Source organism: Microcaecilia unicolor, chromosome 6 (genome assembly GCF_901765095.1).
Source record: "Microcaecilia unicolor chromosome 6, aMicUni1.1, whole genome shotgun sequence".
In the NCBI taxonomy this organism is placed as follows: domain Eukaryota; kingdom Metazoa; phylum Chordata; class Amphibia; order Gymnophiona; family Siphonopidae; genus Microcaecilia; species Microcaecilia unicolor.
The window spans coordinates 112,526,021-112,548,611 of NC_044036.1; the positions used below are offsets into that span (position 1 = coordinate 112,526,021).

The window sequence follows — 22,591 nt, forward strand, 5'->3', positions numbered from 1 at the left end:
ACGGGCTACACGGCATTCTGCGAACGCTTCATCTTTTAGCACACCTTAGTAAAAAGACCCATAAGTGAATATGTAAGCATACTTAACATTTTGGTAAACAATATCTTCTGTTGTTGGATTTTGTATTATTTAAGACATAAGCATCGCCACACTGGGACAGACCAAAGGTCCATCTAGCCCAGCACCCTGTCTCTGACAGTGGCCAATCCAGGTCACAATCACCTGACAAGATCCACGGAGCAAAACATTTTGTACTGCTTGTCCCAGGAATAGTGAATTTTTCCCTATGTCCCTTTAATAACATTCTATGGCCTTTTCCTTCAGGAAGCCATCCAAACCTTTCTTAAACTCTGCTAAGCTAACCACCTTAACCACATTCTCCGGAAAAGAATTCCACAGTCGAATTACGCGCTGAGTAAAGAAAAATTCTCTCTTATTTGTTTTAAACTTACTGCACTCCAACTTCATCGCATGCCCCCTAGTATTTTTGGAAAGCGTAAACAGACGCTCCATATCTATCTTTTCCACTCCACTCATTATTTTATATACCTCTCTTCAATCATCTTTACAAGTAGTTTTATCTTCTGATATTTTCTGTGCTTAATGCTGATGTTCATGCATATTAACGTGCACACCCCTGCATGCTATATGTGTGGACAAGCTATACCAGTATATTTTTTAATAAGATGCACTAATAGCAAAATTAGCACATTTCTTTTTAAAGTTTTTTTTCCTTTTTAGGTTTTGTGCAGTAATAATGCCTGTAAGAAGCTAAAAGAAAAGCCCTTAAAAACAAATGTGTTAGTTCGCAATTATCATGTCTTAGAAAAATAAGCTGGTATAACGCACCACAGACTCACAATTTGTGAGCGTTATATGCATGTGCACGTTATTCCCCAGATTCTATATAGTGCAACCGAAGTTGTACACGTACATCAGGTCATATTCAGATTTCTGCATGCAGTTTAATCTTAACAAGCCAATCAGCACCGATAACTGCCACTTCACAGGCAATGGACACTAATTAACATCAATTAGAATTTACCTGCAGAACTTGCTAAGCATATTCTTTAAAGTTCTGCACGTAAATTCTAAGACGCAGAACTGAAAAGGGGGCGTGGAATGATCGTTTCTAAAATCTATATGCACTGATCCAGAATATACCCACTCCGCGCCTAACAGTCGCCGACATTTACACCAAGTTTTACTTGGTGTAAATACCTACGACTGCATTTAATCGCGTGGACGCGCCTAACTTTAGGTGTAGTTTATAGAATATGCCTAGGTGTATATCTTTTTGTGCCAATTTTTACTGCGCCATATACAGAATCTGGACCTAAACGTATGGGCGCCTTATATGCGTAAAAATACAGTAGTCTTATTGTTATACTGTACTGTATATGGTCTTATGAGTATTTCCAATGAATTCGGATTGTTCCATATTAGGAATCACCACTCAAAGGTGGGGGGAGCAAATAGAATGTTAGGAATTATTTGACTAGGAATTGAGAAATAATTCCTATCATAATATCTTTGTATTACTTCCTTGATGGAGCTGTACTTTGAGCATTGCGAGCAGTCAGTCATCATATCAAACTAACCCCCTCCCCCAAAGTGAATGGGCTGTGTCAGCATTAGTACACAGCAACCACTGGTGTGATTTAGTAAACTGGGGGGGGGGGGGGGGGGAGGTAAAAAAGGTACATACAAAGGAAACCAGCCAGTTTAAATTGCAAATTCCTAACTGTTAGATTATTACATAACTCAGGAGTAAGGAACACAGCTAGGAAGTGCTCTATGTATAGCAGGTATAGGAGGCATGCATGCTCATCAGGTCATGATGGTAGACAAAAACCGAAAAGGAGGCACAATATTCCACAAGCATTAAAGCTTCTATGGCTAGAATATACTGTTAGTGGTGCAGACTGGATCGGCCAATTAGTCCCGGTCTGCCATCTACTAACCTCCTGTTATTACAATTTATGAAAGAAAAGAACAAGAACTAAAACTTAAAGCTAATATTTAGCACTCATTACACCTCACCTATAGCCTAGAAAATTCAAATTGACCCTAGTCAGAGTTCCTTATTTCTTTAGGGAATAAAAAAGTAACTTTTGCAAATATATACCAATATATTTGCACATAAATGCTACTTTATAAAATTACTCTATGCATAAAAGTACACATATTATAAGAGGAATTCTATAAATGGCACTCAAAAATTCAGAGCCAGAAAAAAAAAATCAGCACTAAGTGCAATTCTATGAAGAACATGCGCCAGACTTATGTCTGCTGAAAGCTAGTGTAAATATTGGCATCCAGGTTAGGTGAACTGAGGTAGTATTCTGTAACACTGCAGCTAGACTCATATTCGGCAAAACAAAATATGAAAGTGCTAAGCCTCTGAGAAAAGCTACATTGGCTCCCACTTAAAGAACGCATCACGTTCACAATATGTACCCTAGTTCACAAAATCATTCACGGAGAAGCCCCAGGCTACATGTCAGACCTGATAGACTTACCATCCAGGAACGCTAAAAAATCATCCTGCACATTCCTCAATCTTCACGTCCCCAACTGTAAAGGTCTAAAATACAAACTAACACGTGTCAATCTTCTCCTACTTGAGCACACAATTCTGGAACGCGCTGCCGCGCAACTTAAAAACGATCTATGAACTAACTAACTTCCACAAACTATTGAAGACCTTTCTCTTTAACAAGGCATACCACAAAGATCAACAAATGTGAACTCCTACACGGATATCCAGTATTGCCTTACGATACTTGCTTGTTAAACCATTATCATTATCATGTTACCCAAGATCCTTATGTAATACTAAATGTCTATTTTACTATGTATTCCACTACTCATGATTTATTGTAAGCCACACTGAGCCTGCAAAGAGGTGGGAAAATGTGGGATACAAATACAATAAAATAAATAATTAAATAAATAAATAATTGCCATTAACCCTTGACATACCCAATTTCCGTTCTGAATTACACGCTAGTAGAGTTGGGCTCCATGCCTTATAGAATAGTGTGCAGTCAGATGCATGCGCAAATCTTAATGGGTGCCAATTAATTGGTTGTTAGCACTCGATTGACATTAATTGGCTTATTAGCCAATTAATTTGCACAGGCATCTTGGGAGCGCACCCTAGGCACCATATATAGAATCCAGGGGGGGGGGGGGGGGGGTCAGTGTAAGCATGTTCTGGGGTAGAGTCACGATTTGTGTTTATATTTTACATAGTACACGCATACACTGACACCTGCTCTCCAGCAAGTATAAAGCTTACACGTATGCAGCTGCCCCTGATTTCTGCACAATTTGTGCCACCATTTTATAAAGATACATAGGTGCCTATATAATATAAAGAGGTGCTTTTCTGACCTCTCAGGTGACCAGTTAGACAATGACCTCTTTAGAAGTCTAAAGGGGTGTGGAGGAGTAGCCTAATGGTAAGGGAACTGGGTTTGCTTCCCACTGCAGCTCCTTGTGACCCTGGGCAAGTCACTTAGACGGTGAGCTCATTAGAGATAGAGAAAGTACCTGCATATAATGTGTACAGCGCTACGAACGTCTAGTAGCTCTATAGAAATGATTAGTAGTAGTAGTAGTATTTGGAGCCTTTCCTATAAAGGAAAGTACACACATAATTTGGGTGCAACCACTTACCCAAGTTATGGTGTAAATGCCTGCATTTAGATTAGGGGTCCCCAAACCTTTTCAGTTTGCAGCACCCCCCCCCCCCCAATAGGTTTCCACACATACCCTCCCCCACCACATAGGTCTCCCTCTCCCTTTCCCTGCAGCCCCCTCCTCTCACACCAGCACACCTTCCCCAAATCCAGCATCGCTCTTACCTTCCTTCCTGCAGGTCCAGGATCCCTGCCCCTCACCACATAGGTCTCCCTTTTCCTTTAGCCACCTCCTCTCACACTAGCACACCTTCCCCAAATCTAGCATCGCTCCTACCTTCCTTCCTGAAGGTCTAGGGTCGGTGCCGCTTCCTTCTCCTTCCCCCGCCACTGCAGTGCTTGCAGCTTACATTTTCGGGCCATCTGCAATACACACAGGCACTCCGGTGTCTTCCCAGTCTGCTGCGTTCGGCCATCTCTGATGCAACTTCCTGTTGGGAGGGCCAGGAGTGGCAGAGGGAAGTCCCCGCAGTGCCTGTGTGAATCGCGGATGCCCGAAAATGTGAGGTGCAAGCACTGCGGTGGAGGCAGGGAAAGAAGCAGGAAGCAGCAGATGCCGGACCTGCGGCAGGAGAAAGTAGGGAGTGATGCGCCGCGGCACCCCTGAGAGTTTGCTGCGGCGCACCAGGGAACCGTGGCGCACAGTTTTGGAACCGCTGATCTACACTGATAAACATACACACACACATAAGTTATAGTGCTCTACAATTTATGCACACCACACCCCCTCCCGACAACAAGCCATTGCATAAGGTGCTATCTTAGCGCAGTCGGAATCCTGACATTTAACGAGCATTCTCAGCAACTAAATGTTGGCACCCTCTTTGTAGAATTGCTCTCTTAGGAACAGATTTTATATATGGCGCCTGAAAACTCCACACGGAATAAATTTCTGCCTAAGCGTATTTTGTAAGTGGCGCCTATATTTAGGTGTAGTATATAGAATATGTTTAGTTGATATCATAGCGTTTAATACTATGCGCATCCATTTACACCAAGGGAAATGTGGCGGAAATGCTGGCACGTAGATTTGGATGCAGAGGGACATATTCTATAACAGTGTGCATAAATTTTGGAACGCCTGCGAAACGCCTACTTCCCTGCCCATAACCACACCCCTTTTTGGCTGTGCACATTAGAATTTAGGCATTCTGTGTTACAGAATATGCTTAGCGAGTTGTGCGCATATATTCTAAATTATTGCAAATTAGTGCTCATTATTGCTTTGAAAAAGTATTTCAGTTTTTATATACTAGTTTATTCCCAATTCATACTCTAGAGAAAAACAAAACAATTTTGGCTACTCCATCTCTCCATCTTGAATATCTAGATTGCGGCCAAGGGTTATAATTTAACCTTGGACTAACTCGTGTCTGACGTGTAGACAAGAAATTGGCAGCCTGTTATATTTGCCTGTTGGGTGCTGCCTCTTAAGTTTGTTTAGGCATGTAATGCTTTCCAGGACACAGCTGCATGAGGGGGAAGCCAACTCCTATAGCAGGACATGTCTATTCACTCCCATCCTAGCTAAATAATATTCAAGCACCTTTCTGAATTCATGTGCAACTTTCTTTAAATTAGTACTTTATTTTCTTAGTCCTGTTACTCTATCTTACTTATCTATACTATCTATTAAAAATGTTTTATTGCATATTGTGTTGACATTGTAATGTAGCATACTATGGGGCTCATTTGCAAAGCACTTACAAAATTTCAAAGGTTACCACATAACTCAGGGGCATAGCCAGACTTGACATTTTGGGTGGGCCCAGAGCCAATATGGATGAGCACTATGTATACAGATGCAAGTAGTGTTTCTTGGGATACTACTAAATAATTTTATTTTTATTTGTTGCATTTGTACCCCACATTTTCCCACCTATTTGCAGGCTCAATGTGGCTTACATAGTACCGGTCAAAGGCGATTGCCCAGTCGGTTGATAACAAATACAGGTTGTATACCTTAGGATGTATTTGGGGGCCCTTTTACTAAGCGTGCCAAAACAGCTATCCTGCATCAACATAAACCACATACTTCCACCAAAGCAGGTAGCAGAAGCATTATAAAGCAACTCTCTTACTAAAGATTTGCCCCCACCATCCCCATAATCTAGATTGGTCTCTCTCAATTTTTCTTCTGTTGGGACACACTCAAACAGACTATGTTCATGTAGGTGACACATGGAACATTGCAGTCTGTGGCAGAACCAAAAAAGAACCTAAATGTCATTTATTTTATTTAAAAATAAATAAGGATGCATGGAGAATATAAAACTTTCATTTCAATAACAATTCATTTACACAAGTTAATAAATTTACATTTTTCACAAATGTTAAACACATCAAAATACTTTGGAATAACAGGAAACGTACTTAACTGGATCAAAGGTTTCTTAACAACTAGAACATACCAAGTGATATAAAAATCGATAATATCATCACCTTGGAAATCAGAATGTGGAATCCCTCAAGGATCTCCACTTTCACCGTCCCTTTTCAATTTAATGATGACGCCATTAGCCAAAACATTAGCTAACCAAGGCCTTAATCCTTTCATTTATGCAGATGATGTAACAATTTATATCCCATTTAAACATCACCTAACAGAAATTACTAAAGCAATAAACGACAGTTTCCATATAATGAACTCATGGGCGCATGCTTTTAAATTAAAACTCAATGCTGAGAAAACACAATGTCTCATTCTTTCATCACAACACAATAAGTACAAACCCATTAAGTTAAACATCCCTAGCTGTACTCTCCCCGTCTCAGAAACTTTAAAAATTGTAGGAGTTACAATTGATCGCAACCTTACATTAGAGAACCATGTGAAAATCACAACAAAGAAAATGTTTCATTCCATGTGGAAACTCAAAAGAATTAAGCCTTTCTGCCCAAGAGAAGCATTCTGCAGACTAGTGCAATCATTAGTATCATGACAGCTAGACTACTGCAATGCCATCTATGCTGGGTGCAAAGAACAAGTTATCAGAAAACTTCAAACTGCACAGAACATGGCAGCCAGACTCATATTTGACAAAATGAAATATGAAAGTGCCAGTCCCTTATGAGAAAAACTTCACTGGCTCCCTTTAAAAGAACATATTTCTTTTAAGGTTTGCACCCTGGTTCATAAGATTATACACGGTGAGGCTCCAAGATATATGTCAGACCTCATCGACCTGCCAACCAGGAACTCTACCAGCTCATCAAGAACGTTCCTGAATCTCCACTACCCAAGCTGTAAGGGACTGAAATATAAATTAACATATGCATCCAGTCTCTCCTACATATGCACACAAATTTGGAATACATTACCAAAATCCATAAAAATAACACACGACACAGTGACCTTCCATAAACTTTTGAAAACTTATTTAAGAAAGCATACAATAACAATTTATCCTAAATGCAGATTAACAAAGCGCAACTATACATGTATTTTCTATATCTCAATTGTTTATGCTAATTATCTTGATTTCCAGTCTAATGATCCTAATTGTTCAAGTCATTTTTTGTCATGAATGAAGTTTAACCTATTACCTTTAGTTCTTATCATAGGATGAACTTTCCTCTTGTTACCTAACTTAATCTGTCCCTCTACCTCAACTATGTATTTCTCCTATCCGGAACTGGTAATCACCACTTACGGAACTATGTAAGCCACATTGAGCCTGCAAATAGGTGGGGAAATGTGGGATACAAATGTTATAAATAAATAATTCCCACCGATAAAAATAAGCAAAACCATACTGTCAACATCAAGATTTTTTTCCACCTATTGTGGAATTTGTAGCATACAAATCATAAGGAAAAAAAAAGGCAGACCAAAGTGGTAAAATAAAAACAAAATTTTTTTGAACACAGATACATAAAATCAGCATACAACTTTCCTCTAACCACCCAACATGGCCCAGAATATGCCCTAATCCCTCATCCCTCCCTGTAGCCCATCAGCACTACCCTTCCCTACCCCCCCAACTCCGCTCTGTAGCCTAGCATCAGCCCTGCCATACCCCCACATCTCTCCTGCCTTTCCCTTTTTTTTCTTTTAAATAATTATTTTTAATTATGTTTTGTATTAATACATTAAATAGTACAAAATAACATTAACGGAACAATATGTAGCAAAGACGTATCTTATATAGCACTAGTAAAACAGGCCCGTTTCTCACACAAATGAAGGGCGCTAGCAAGGTTATCCTCCAAGTTCCAGCTTGGCCCCTCTCCCTCTCCTCTGAGTTCCAGGCTCCCCTCTCCTCTGAGTTCCAGGTCTCCCTCCCTCCCTATCTCTCCTCCGAGTTCCAGGCCCCCCTCTGTCTCCTCCAAGTTCCAGGTCCCCCTCCGCCTCCTCCGAGTTCCAGGCCCCCCCTCCCTCCCCTTCAAGTTCCAGGCCTCCCTCTCCTCAGAGTTCCAGGCCCCCTCCGATTTCCATGCCCCATCACTCCTAGTTCATGGCCCCCTCTTCTCTCTCTCATCCGAGTTCCAGGCCCCCCTCTCTCTCCTCTGAGTTCCAGGCCCCCCTCCCTCCCTCCCTCCCTCTCCTCCGAGTTCCAGGCCCCCCTCCCTCCCTCCCTCCTTCTCCTCCCCTCCGAGTTCCATGCCCCCCTCTCCTCGGAGTTCCAGACCCCCACGCCTCCCTCCCCTCCGAGTGGCAGCCCGACCTGCGTTGCCCGCCCTCTTCTCCCAGTTCTCCGCCTGCCCCTCGCCTTCCTGTGTGCCGCCCAGAATTTAAAAGTTCTTACCTCAGGGTCCAGCGGCAACAGTGAAAGGCGAGCAGGCACGGCGCTTCAGCCTGCCTTCCCTTCTCTCTCAGCTCTGCCTCTGGACCCGCCCTCATTTCCTGTTTCCGCCTTTTTTTTTTAATCATTCTTCTCATTTATCATAGTACCCTTTTTGAAAGGTAGAAACCACGTAGTTTATAGGTGGTCTATACATTTTTTACAATAAATAAATAAATAAATTACTAGGGTATTGAGACCAGGTTTAGGGACCACTGCCTTAGAAGTTAGAAGGCTGGGCATCCAAATGGCAGATGAAATTTAAGGTGGACAAGTGCAAAGTGATGCACACTGGGAAGAATAATCCAAATCATAGTTACTTGCTTCTAAGATCCACCTTAGGAGTCAGCACCCAAGAAAAAGATCTAGGCATCATCATAGACAATATGCTGAAATCTTCGGCCCAGTGTGTGGCAGCGACCGAAAAAGCAAACAGGATACTAGGAATCATTAGGAAAGGGATAGAAAATAAGACAAAGAATATTATAATGCCTCTATCGCTCCATGATGTGACCTCACCTTGAGTACTGCATGCAATTCTGGTTGCCATATTTAAAAAAGAAGATATAGTGGAATTAGAAATGGTTCAAAGAAGGGATGAAACTCTCATATGAGGAAAAGCTTAAGAGGTTAGGACTCTTCAGCTTAGAAAAGAGACAGCTGATGGGGGGGATATGATAGAGGTCTGCAAAAAAAAAAAAAAAAAAAAAACTTAGTGGTGTAGAATGGGTAAAAATTAATCGATTTTTTACACTTTCAAAAAAAGTACAAAGACTAGAGGACACTCAAGAAAGTTACATGGTACTACTTTTAAAACGAACAGGAGGAAATATTTTTTTTCACTCAACAAATAGTTAAGCTCTGGAACTCGCTGCCAGAGGATGTTGTTACAGTGGTTAGTGTACCTGGGTTCAAAAAAAGGTTTGGACAAGTTCTTGGAGGGAAAGTACATAGTCTCTTATTGAGAGACATGGGAAAGCCGCTGTTTGTCCCTGAGATCAGAAGCATGAATGTATCTACTATTTGGGATTTTGTCACGTACTTGTGACCTAGATTGGTGACTGCTGGAAGCAGGATACTGGGCTAGATGGACCATTGGTCTGACACAGTATGGCTATTCTTATCATCTAACAGTGACACCATTTAGTGTCCTTTTTTTCTTGGTTCGCTTGTTTGTGGATGCAGCATGGCCTTCCTCAATTCTCCCCTGCACCCTCTTTCCTAATTGTGTCAGATTCTGTTTCTAATCTATACAGATGTACACCCTAACTTCTTTTCTTCTGACCACCCACCTTACCTCTTTCCTTTCCCTCCCCTTCTATTAGTTCCAACTCTAACATATTTTTTTAATTGACTATTGTAAACTGCTTAGATGTATTACTGATTTGTGGTATATCAGATAAACATGAACTATCTGGTAACATATTGCACAGCTTAATTGTGCAGTGGGTGAGAAAGTACTTTATTTTAAATCTGCTACCAGTTAGTTTCATGGAGTCTCCCACAGTCTTGTAACTATTTTGGAAAGGGTAAAATAGTTTATTTGTCCATTCTGCTCATGGCTTTGTAAGCCTCTATCATTTCCTTTTTCAAAAGTGTACATGGGAAGATCAAGCAAGTGAAAGTGTATGTGGAGGCCAGCAGTCCAAGCAGGAAGCAATCCAGGAAGCTTCTGATTAAAGGCTGTTGAAACTGCCTGGCAGAGTTCACTTATATGTGGAAGATAAAAGACATGCCTGACACTTCATGTGCACACTACTAAATTCATGAGAATATTAATGACTGTAGTAACCTTTTGTTGACTTGCCCCAAACAATGATTGTGGAGAACATTTGACACTTACCTTCATTCTCCCAGCTCTGGAGCTGATCTCTGTTCCTGGTGACGCTGCCCAGCACCTCCCTGGGCACTGCCTCCATTCGAGCATCCAGCTTTTCCTGACTGGAAGAGTGGTTGAAGCCCACCATGGCTCTCCGGAAGAACTTGTTGAGCTCCTCGAATTCCATGGCCCGGAGCTCCTGGAACAGTGCCAACTGCTCTTCTTCCTGGAGTTCATTCCAGTACTGCAGAAGGTGGCTCTGTCCAGCCTCAGAGAGCCTCAGATGAAGCTGGCTCACATTCATGGTATGCTCTGGTCAGGCAGAGATTACAAGTTACACACAGATCAGAAGAGCTGCAGGAAGGCAAGAATTTAGACATTAGTACGAACAGGACTTTGACCGATTACAAGATCTTCAGGAGAGCTCCAAGATTGATCATGGACAATATAAGTGGTCTGAGCAGCTGCATATGAATCCACCTGGGCTTTTAAAATTTGCTACTTGTACAAATCAACATAATAGTTTTTAGAATTGAGGAAGAACAGAAAGCACGTCTTTTGAACATGCAACAAGAAAAACAGAACATCATTCTCTCCTGATCAAAGAGATTCATATTCTAATGTGCAATTAAACTCTGGAATTCGTTGCCAGAGAATGTGGTAAAGGAAGTTAGCTTAGCGGGGTTTAAAAAGGGTCTGGACAGCTTCCTAAAGGAAAAGTCCATAGACCATTATTAAATTGACTTGAGAAAATCCACTGCTTATTTCTGGGATAAGCAGCATAAAATGTATTGAGTTTTCTGGGATCTTGCCAGGTATTTGTGACCTGGATTGGCCACTGTTGGAAACAGGATGCCGGGCTTGATGGACCTTTGGTCTGTCCCAGTGTGGCAATACTTATGTACTTATGAGTGTGGCAATACTTATGTACTTATGAGTGTGGCAATACTTATGTACTTATGAGTGCTTAAGTGGTCTGAGCAGCTGCATTTGAATCCACCTGGGCTTTTAAAATTTGCTGTTTATTTGTACAAATCAACATAATAGCTTTTAGAATTGAGGAAGAACAGAAAGCACTTCTTTTGAACATGCAACAAGAAAACAAAACATCTCAAATGAAGATCATGCGCTCCTGATCAAAGATATTCATATTCTAATCAGTGCTCAGCTTCTAAAGAGAATATTAAAGTGGTAACCAGAGCTATTTCTATAATAAAACTTCCCCCTACTCTAGTTTATCTTGTCAAATCAGGTGTGAGCAAAATCCAAATAAAATCTCATTGCTTTCCCAGAGAAAAAAATATGAGTGGATATTCCCTTTCAAGGCAGACTCCCATCAGTGAGACACTTTTATATAGTTCCCTTACTTTTAGCAGAGTAGTAAATCAATTTCTAATTATCTTGTTTCCTCAGATCACTCTATCTGGGGGGAGGGGGGAATGTTCCACACTAGTTTCTCAGTTACCTTCTTGCTACTGTCTATTTCCTCCCAGTAAGGAATGAGGACTGCAGATTCTAGGGTCGGGTAAGCAGACATCCTGAATTTGACATTAACATCACAAAAGAAAAATGGCATTTAAGATAAATCATCTTTCCCCACAATGACTCAAACTACTGGACATTAATGTTCATTGTTCTCAGTTGGACAGTGGCCTGGTAAGCTTGTAGGTTCAACTTATATTGCTGGTCAGCCACTCACTCCCTGCTGGGGTTACATTACACTGAGAGAGTGAGAGTGCTTGAGCACACTTCTCTCTTGGTTGTTTGTGTTACTTTTCTATTACACATTGTAGTTCTTCTCTTTCTCTTTTAATTAATTGTATTGTTAACAGCTTTGCTCTGTTTGTCAGTTAAGGCCGTATATCAAATCATGAAAATAAATAAATAATGTTGCTGTATCAAGACCAAACTGCTTAGCTTTAATACATCAGGAACAATCACCCTCTAACCCTTCCCTCCCTTGACTGTTTTCTGTCAATACAGTGTTAAGAATAGGAAAGCCCTGTGCAAGAAGGAGGTAATTCTATAAAGGTCACCAAAGATGGCTAAGGGGCCTTTTTACTAAGATGCAGTAAAAAGTGGCCTGTGGTAGTCTCGAGGCATCAATGTGACGTGTGCTAGGCCATTTTTTTTAACTGCAGCTGGGAAAAGGAGCTTTTTTTACTGCGACGGTAAATGGCCGTATGCTAAAATTAAAAGTAGCGTGCGAGACTGCCTGAGCACTTACCACCACCCACTGACCTAATGGTACGAGTTCACACACTACTTATGCGGTAATCTGCGCATGTTAATCTGGCCATGCTGCGATTACTACCAGCAATGCAACCGCAGTAAATAAAAAATATTTTTTTTTTACCACAGGAAACAGCGTACTACTGGGCAGTAGTGTCAATTTGGCACACGCTACCCATGTATTAGCCCTACTGCAGCTTAGTAAAAGGGCCCCTACATACTAAAAGCATTTTTTACAATGGCAACTATGCAGGTAACTGCCATTATAGAATACTAGCATAAGTCTGCATTTATATGCACAACTTTAGGAATGACCATTTAACCATGTCAATGGTTGGTGTAAATTCCCATGCCTAAATGCAGATAATTATGTTCATAATTGACAGTATTCTATAACAGTCACATGTAATTGCTAGGCATAAGAACATAAGAATAACCATACTGGGTTAGACCAATGGTCCATCTAGCCCAGTATCCTGTTTCCAACAGTGGCCAAGACATTCCATGCTACCAATCCCAGGGCAAGCAGTGGCTTCCCCCATGTCCATCTCAATAAGAGATAGATTATGGACTTTACCTCCAGGAACGTATCCAAACCTTTTTTAAACCCAGATACGTTAACTACCATTACCACATCCTCCAGCAACGAGTTCCAGAGCTTTACTATTCTTTCAGTGAAAAAATATTTCCTCTAATTTGTTTTAAACGTATTTCCATATCATTTCATTTAGTGTCCCTTTTTTACTTTTTGAAAGAGTGAAAAATCAAGTTTATTAAACTTTTCTATCCTATCCATAAGGTTTCAGTGGGTGTAAATCCTAATTCCCAAAACTGGTGCGGATCCCAGCGCCAAGTGCTATTCTATAAATGGTACCCAAGTTTGAGCACCATTTATAGAACAGCATTATTTCTTTGAGCTCAAAATATTTACTGAATTTAGGCCTAAATGCATGGTGGGTTCAACACAAATAGGAGAGAGCTAAATATTGCCAAGGCGACAAGCAACAGCAGCACAGGGAGGAGATGCTTCCATAAAACTTCCCAGTGGACTACACACAGAAAAGTTACAACATGAGGTACAGGTGGTATTTCATGCCAACTAGATTAAAGTCATATCTTTCCAAGTACCACCGGAAGATGCTAGAGAAGGGGGTGAGAGTAAAGAGGTACACATCTGAGGGCAATGTCACAATACAAAATTGAATGAGGGTAGATCCTCTCTAGGAAGCATTTACCTTTTCAATAAAAAGGACTGAAAAAGGGAACAAAAGCAACTGGTAAAACATCTTTTTTGAATATCACTAAACTGCATGCTATGAGAAAATAAAATTTACCTCCTCTCCCTCCTGCTCCAGCTAGGTGGCTATTCTAACTATGGGAAATTAGAAATAGGTAATTAAATCACAGCTCATAAAAAGAAAGCTAAATGAGAAATTCAATGTGTGGTTGCCTTCTCGTGGAGTATATGGAAGAAGATCATTATTTGGGACAGAGCGGTAAATTAAATAATACTGAAGTGTGGGCATTAATAGGGAGGGGGATGAATAAGGCTGAAGGGCAATGTATTATTATAGTTGTGCTAATAACACATCTAGAATTTACAATGGGAGAAAATAGTCTAAAGATAGATGCACAGCATGTGAAGATAGAGGTAAGAGGAAAATAAGTATAAATATATTGGTTCTGCAGCCATGAACTAGGTATAAAATCATCTCTATGCATGATTGTAAATATAAAACCTTGAAAAAAAATGCAATGTTCCTTTATACGTGTTTTGAGTTGCTTATCAGCTCAATCTGCTCAAAGCAGTGTAATACATACTGTTCTGTCCTCCGACAGCCTCGCACTAGTTTATAACGTGATCCTAAAATGTGTGTAATGCCTTTACTGTTATTCTCAGCCCCAAGGACTATCATTGCTGCAGTTTCCCACTGGAAAATACATGAGCAATGCACTGGGGTAATGTAGTTCACAGGCAGTGCAACCACACTTGTTTGGCTGTGTAAGAACTGCTATCACTGGTTGTGAGGCTGCTCAGACCTTCTCTCTCTCTCTCTCTGCCAAGCTTGGCTCTTTTGTCTTCCTGTTCAGTCTTACTATCTGTCCTCAGAGGTCAGCCAGGTATGACCTTTCCCTCTTATCTCTAGGACTACCCCTTGCTATCCATGGCAGGCTCTATCTGCTCCTCCCTGTGTGAAGCCCCACCACTTCTTTGTCCTTTCAGCCACGTGGGGCTTCTTCCTCCATTATAGCCAGGGACATGGAGCCAACACCATCTCGCTCCAGACAGCTCTGTCCTGCTGAAAATCCCTGTAACGAACCTGGATTTTTTTACCCTGTAAATATCTTCTTCCAAATGAGATATCGCACATTGCAGTCACCCAGCTTTGGACTATTTCTACCTGTTCAACTACCTTCCCCTCCCCCTGCAATACAACTACCTCTCTTCAGATCTCCACCTCCCACAGCCTCCAGATTAAGAAGTCTCTGCATCCTGAACATCTATCTGTGAGTAAATTATCTGTGATTTATTCAATAAAAGAGACTTCATAAAATAATAGAGACTTCAGGTGATTGCTGTGCCAGGGTTATGCTCCATGATATTGGGGCTTCTAATTACTAAGCTCCAAGAGTCATGACACATACTGTGACTAAACAGTGGGTTTCTGAGTCTACAAACTGTATTGTTTTGCTGATAACATGTATTTCTCCTGGTTGTTTTGCTGATGTGTTTCTCCTGGTTGGCCAGCAGATGGCAATTTATTTATTTATTTTTTTTAAAGCTGTACCAGAAGTGACTGAGAAAATGTGGCAGAAAGATACTGAAATATTGCCCATTGTTTTGGGTGCCACAGGCCTGAACAAAAAGAATTTCCGAATTCCTGGATAAGTTGCCCCAAACATGTTACATCTTAGGAACGCCAGAGGGAAATTCTCTTTGGCACAATGCAAGTTTTACAGTGAGCCAGATTTAAGCAAGCAGAAAAAGCAGACAGAGCAAATCTCATGAATTCTTGCCAACCCCTCTGCATGTAAATGCATGAGTTTGTGGGTATGTGTATTGGGGGGGAGGGGTTTAGTGGGTGTGTGAATATATATACAGCACACACAAACATGTATTTTTTTCTCTGTGATCAGGAGAGAAGCCACTTTAAAAAGATGCAATTCCTTAATCACTATATCAAACATTTAACTTAACTACAATATAAATACAATACATGCCTTAGAGTCATTCACTCTTCATAACTCATTCAGCCCAAAATAACATACGTCACACTCTTCATTATCACAATCATATCACTGCCATTGCTTCAATCCGATGATTAGCACAAGGTAATTTTACAAATTTCATCTGCTCAGTGTCTACTATCAAGATTCGTTGGTTGAAACACTCTCTTAAGTTACTTACGTCAGACGAGGGCGGGCCAGGGAGGAAAGGAGGGAAGTCCGGAGAGGTGGTCAGCTGTTGTTGCCGGTGCAGCGCCTTCACACGGAGGTGAGAGGCGCTGTGAGGGCCCGGTGGCAGAAGGAGGGGGCGGCGGTGGCGGCGACCTCAGAGGGGCGGAGGATGGCGGGGAAGCTGTCATTTCAAGGAAGGAAGGAAGGGAGGGAGGCCGGGACTGCGTAAAGTTCTGATTTCAATGCAGGGGGGAAGGGGGAGCGGCGGCGACCTCGAGTGGGGGGGGGGGGGGGGAAGGGGCAAGGCCGTCCATAAAGGACGTTTTGGGTTTTTTTTTTTTTTTTTTTTTTAACGTCCTTGGCATGCGCAGAGCAGCCAGCATAACGCTTGGCTGCTCTGCGCATGCTCTACCGGCCGATTATCCGACGGTTTTACGAAGGATTAGAGAATGCAAGTGAACTGCAATGAGCAGCTCATATGCATTCCCTTTCCTTCATGCATAGCCGTTCCCTACCAATTTGATATGGAATTCGGTACGGAACGGCTCTAACGACAACTTAGTGCATCCCCCCCTGCTGGAGGCTGCTCTCACCATTCCTCACCATCTCAGCTTCAAGACTCTGCATCAGGCATTTGCGGGAAATACAACTGTTATCACTGTTGCTTATTACAAGCTCCAGCGTTTCATCACAGCGAGATTCCTACAGTCTGATCCTTCCTGGGTGTTGGATTATTTTACAGAGAGCTGTTTAAGCCACTCTGCTCCATCTCAGCATCTGGTCTTCCACAACCCATTTTAGTATCTCACATTCCTTTCCCTTTTTTCCTACCCTGCTCCTCTTACCATATTTCATGTGATTGTATTTGATTCCTGTACATTGTAAGCCACTTTGAGTCTGCTTAATGTGGAAAAAAGTGGGGTATAAATGTTCAAAAATAAATAAATTTCAGGCATAGGAAATTTAGTAAACTGGAAAAATATATCCCAGGATGTCACCTGAGGCAACCCCACAAATCAAGGCCCACTTAGAAAGTAAGAGGGGGCAGCTTTCTCAGTTTTAAGGCCTAGTTGGTGGCATGCTTTACCCAGTGAAATTTGACTTCTTCCTCTATTTACAGTTCTGAGGGCTAAGACTTGGTTATTTAAGCAAGCAATAACTCATTAGAATTGCATAGTTGATAAGATTTTTAGATATTTCCACAGAAAGAGTGATATAGTATGTGTACGGTTTTTGTGTCAGTTAGGAATGAAGCTGTTAAGATTTGTGATTTAATTCTGTTATGGGGAAAATTTTATAGGGTTGAGTTGAGGTGTGGTAAGATACTTTCGGTTTAAGGGAAACAACTCATACTAAATAATGAAACTAAGAGCATACTACAGAAAGTATGCAGCAGATAATGCCACAGACCAAAAGCAACAGCACTGGTAAATTTCTCCACAACTGGACAAAATCCAGTATACACTATAGAGGAAATTCATCAAACTACATTAAAAGTTGCATTATTTGCCCCTTAACGCAACTTAAAGAGCCCTAACACAGCAATATTTTAAGCTGCTGTGAGTTACACAATACACAAGTTGCATTATGGCCCAGAAATCACGGTAAAATATTTTACTTCCCAGAAGCATCAGGCCACAAAGCCACAGCCCAATGCTTCCAGACATGATGTGCACAGGGCTGAGAGTAGAACGAGTATCGCTAGAGGTGTCATTTTAGATGCAGCACCAGCTGAACAGAAGCAAAGGGGGATTGCTCTTCCTCAGCAACTACTGGGACACCAGGTAAGGGCCCCGAGACACTCCCTGGCAAGGGGATGGAGGCCTTGGGAATAGCGAGAAGCTTCAGGTGGTGGGAGGCTGGGATTGGGAAGGGAGGATGCTGCTAGGGGGGGGGGGGGGGGCTGTTACAAGCAGCTTTGCGCTCCAATGCTCCCAGGCACAAAGGTTGCTGAATCTCACAGGAAATCAAGGTGCAGTAGATCTTTTACCATACTTTGATGGAGTCCCCCCCCCTCCGCCACTGCCCCCTCCCCCTTCCACACACTTTTGCCTCTATAACAAATACACGGCTAGGTGAATAATAATAAAACTTGGCTGACAAATAGGCCTCCGAGAGCTATAAAAAATGGTCATACAACAAATATATGATTGGTAAAAATTCTTTGCAAATCATAACTTATCCACAAAGCACAGGCAAATTGTCAAGGAAGCAATTTGGCTCCACTATGTGGTTCCAGCTGTGGCCGATCACACTTCTTACTCTACAACTTTTGTGTTGGTGTTTCCTGTTTGCTAATTATTTACAGTTGGTCAACATGAGCTTTTTGCTACATGAACACAACTTTCAGAAATTCTTACATTACAAAGGAAAAAAAAACAAAATAAAAGATGAATTTTCCAAGGTAGAATATACAATAAACTTTACAATATATTCTTTATCCATTTTTTTCTTTACATGTACTATTTTCTTATATTAAGGAAGTAATTCTGTCAAAATCTCATAGTCTCCCTCTGCTTGTAAACGCTCAATCTGAATGCCAACTATTATGTCTTAACTTTTAACATCTTGTACGGTTTAGGCCCTTCTTATTTGTCTTCCATGCTTCAGCTGATTTCAAAATCATGTTCAATTTCTTCTTGTCTGCTAATATTATACCCAGTCTGTAGAATGCTCCACTTTCTTACTTAAAGCATAGAGGAACTATTTAAAGCTCCATAAACAGCTGAAAGTGTCACAATTTCAAAAGTATATAGGATAATTTTTATTATTTTGAACATATGCTGTCTGGTTGTGTTTCTTTTTTATTTTGGTTATAAACTGTTTTGGTTACGGACGGTATATGTTATGGAATGGGAAAAAATGAATCTTATATTTCCTCAAGAAAAATGGTTTCATGTTTGACTGAAGAAACTTATTCACAAAATCAATATTACCAGTGATTCCAAAACACTTTCCAGTAGCAGTCAATCCTGAAGCGTACACACACTGCCAATGTCATTGACCAAGTTGAAGATCTAGTATTAAAGTCAAGAGGACATTCTAAAGACCCACTCCATGCAAAGACATTTTGAACATGCACTATCTATACAAATAACTTAAATTTGGCATAGTTTTGCATAAAAATTCATTTGAGCATAACTTTCTTAGGGTTCACATTTATCATTTTTGTTTGTTCACATGATGTTTCAAAGTGCCTTTATGATGTGAAGCTTACAAAGAATATTTATCATGATATATATTTGTTGCATGATTTTATAGCTCTGTCACAGGCCTATCTGTGAGACAAGTTTTATTATTGTATAGCCAGTTCTTTATTTTTGAACACAGGCATCCTTTTACTAAATGCCATGTAGCCCACTATATTCCTAGCATGGCATTTAGCATGCTCTAAATCCTTTAGTACACTTCAATAAAAGGACCCCACAGAGTATAAATCTTGGAAATTTGCATTCTGAGAAACCAATGCAATAAACTGGTCATTAGTGCCATGCACTGAAATGCAATGCATGCTTTCCTACCACATGCATAAAAAATATTTTGCACCTAATGCTAATACCAAACTGTATGCAAATGTTTATGCAAAAAAAGTATGCATAGAACTGTATCCTAGTTACCATGGAAAAATATGCACACATGGATACGTCTATTAAAAAGCGTTAGTAAATGAGTTTAATTTGTGCTAACACGGTACTTTACCACATGCTAAGCCCATTTCTAGAGCAACCAGGAAATAGGCTATTTTCAACTATTTTCTTTTCAGGTCGTGCGCCAATGTTAGCATAGTGTGCAATACCTGAAAAAAAATGTACATGGGAACCCTCATCTCCTATTTAGGATGCACAAAACTAATGTGGATGCACAAACTCGATAGTGCATCCATGCTCATGACAAGCCCACTCCCAAAAAATACTGAAATACTGCGTGCTTTGCGAGCACCAATGGCAAAACCAACACAGAATGCTTTAATGCATCTTGCGTTAGTTCATTTTGGGCGCACTAAACATGCATTAGAGTTTAATGCCCTTTAGTAGACAACCCTATGTGTTTTGGACAAATGTATTGATACCTGGAAGTGTTGCACATGCAAGCACATTAAGTATTTGCATGTCTGGAACTCTATTATATGGTATCATCTAAATTTCTGTAGTCAAGCATTTTACTCATTTCATAGCCATAGCAATGTTCCCTTAATCCTGCATTTGATGACAATTATTTCAGCTCTTCAACCCCCTGATATTTTTCTCACATTGACCCATCCCTTTCAATAAAAGCCAAGACAGGTCCTTTATGCTCACAGAAAAGCTAGAAACAAGCATAAAACCTCATTAACATTAGCCCCAGAAAGATGAGTTCCTTAGACCACTCCCTAAAACCCCAAAGTTAGAAAACCATGGCGTGGTCTTCTGCACACTTCTCTGTACTAGTTTAAACAGCTAACACCTTCATTACCACTGGTTTTATATAAGTAGTGTGCTGATGTCTGTACGAGTCTTTGTGCAAGGTTTTTTGTGCTAAACCCCCTGGGCAGCTATTAATAGCATAGAAGACTGTGCAAAGCTCATATTAGCCTCCCACACTTTATAACTGGCCACTAACTATAAATGTGTTTCAACTACCTTACAATAAAGAGAACAATGATGTGAACACCATTTAACCAAGGCACAAACTGCCATAAAAACAACATCCAACACAGGCTTGGAGGCAAAGGGGAGAGAAATCCAAATCAGAGACATTTTCCTACTCCATAGTGCAAAAGATCACTCAAATTACACTGTTGATCATTAAGGCACCAAAAGCAGTTGTGTATAAATTTAGGACCTTACATACTACTGTTTTCCTCAGAATCATAAGATGAGGAAATAATTAGGCTCTATGTCCCTAACCAACTGTGTGTCTCCCCTCCCCCTCCATACGCACCTTTCAGAAATTCTAACATTACAGAGAAAAAAAACATGAATCTTCCAAGTGGAACAAATATATTTCTTATCCATTTTTTTTCTTTTCATTTACTATTTTCTTGTATTATAGAAATGAGAGCTATTTGTGCTGGAATGGGGGTCCTAAAAGTCCTCCCATCCCCTTACTAATCACCTAAACAGAAACTGTTGACAGGAGGTTCTACAAAAAGGAATAACAGTAAAGGTTCTCAGGGTCTGTGTCCTAGAGACTTCTCTAAGGAGGATGTAGAGTTTGAGATTGCACCTTTAAACAAAAGTATCAAGCTCCTGATAAGAAAATTTGGTCACCCTGACTGATACAGAACAGCTAGCTGGATTTCTAAAGAGGCTCTGTAGAAGAGAAAAGTTCTCTGCATTCAGTGATGAAGAATCAGTGACTAATTTATAGACTCTAGTTTGTGGATTTGTGTTGCCTATATGAATATCACTGAGTGATGTGTTCAGTGTCAGATGGTTTACCCTTCAAAAATACTTTTGCAACACTGATATTGATGTATGATTTGATAAGATACTGAAGTTGCATTATAAGTTAAAGGCCTTTAAAATATATTTCCTTCCCATTTGGAAAGGACCCAAAGCCCCCACAAAGTTTCTGATGTGCTGAACTCCCAGATGTACCCCTAAGCCAGGAGAAGTAGATCAGAGGATTACATTATTTGCAGAAACCTGACAACTCTAAATAAACTATAATAAAGAAAAATTGTACCCAGCTTGTAGCTGATAAAGTATGCCTTATAGTAGTAACTGCTTTTCTTGCGGAACAAGCTACTGACCGCACGCAACCTGCCATCCCCAGTTACTAAGGTAGGTAAGCACCACCTTAAAATGCCTGTCACTGTCCTTTGCCAGCTGAATCCACTTGGTTCCATAAGTACGATCTATCTAGTTTATATAACTTCAGTTCATACTTTTCATTGGTAGCTAAGGCAAGTTACCTGAATGCATTTCTCTATCCCCAGAGGGCTCACTGTATGTTTGTACCTAAGGAAAAGAGAGAAAAGTGTTACATACAAAGATACCAATTCACACGCATTCGGCGACTGACACACGCACTTGACTGTACTCGCACTCTCACACGCCGAGCACCCCTCCTCACACACATTCGGGGGATCGGGGCACCGATCGCCTCACACGTATTCGGGGACCGGTCTCCCCTCCGCATGATCTACCATCTGTCCATCTTCCACTCTCCTCCTTACCCGCGACACGGCACCTCTCCCTCAAACACCCCCTCCCCCAGATCAAACTCATACCTGAAGTCGCCACTAACAATCCCACAGCTTTCCTTCTCCGGTGCCCCGTCCCCTAGGATACACTACACACATCACACAACTTCTCTCGTCCTCTACACCCCGCCTTGCCGGAAACAGAGCTGGGGTTTTCCCTGTGATATAGTCAGCGCAGCCGCACTTGCTTTCTGACCAGACTGATACAGCGAGCGAGGCTTCTACCGATGAGATTTAAGAAGACTCAGCGTACACTGACACATCTACACCAGCAGCATCAGAGGTCACCTGATCTACAGGCGCATGCGTGTGACAGTTTACCACTCCACGTGCCGCCAGATCGCTACGCTACTCGTTGAGGTTGTCACACCCACGCGCCGGTGGTTCGTGTTTGCATCAGCTTGGCAGAGACTGAGACAGAGTGCAGTGCAGTGCAGTGCAATGCAATGCGGCTAGGCAGAAT

The 22,591-nt window shown here is 41.1% G+C and overlaps 1 protein-coding gene across 5 annotated transcripts in view; it reads right to left on the reverse strand.

Annotated features, from left to right (window-relative positions):
• UAP1 (UDP-N-acetylglucosamine pyrophosphorylase 1) overlaps positions 1-22,364 on the reverse strand; it is a 101,130-nt gene extending 78,766 nt beyond the window's left edge. For 2 of the 5 annotated variants that reach the window (XM_030206990.1, XM_030206988.1), the window contains exons 1-3: positions 22,156-22,363; positions 21,838-21,883; positions 10,335-10,664 (exon numbers count right to left, since the gene is read on the reverse strand). In XM_030206990.1, coding sequence (XP_030062850.1) covers positions 10,335-10,614 — 280 coding nt within the window. In that variant the 5' untranslated portion in view covers positions 10,615-10,664; positions 21,838-21,883; positions 22,156-22,363. Of the gene's footprint in view, positions 1-10,332; positions 10,665-21,837; positions 21,884-21,977 lie in introns of those variants that run through there. The other 3 variants (XR_003942531.1, XM_030206989.1, XM_030206991.1) reach the window with 3 other exon arrangements.
• Between the last annotated feature and the right edge of the window lie 227 nt (positions 22,365-22,591).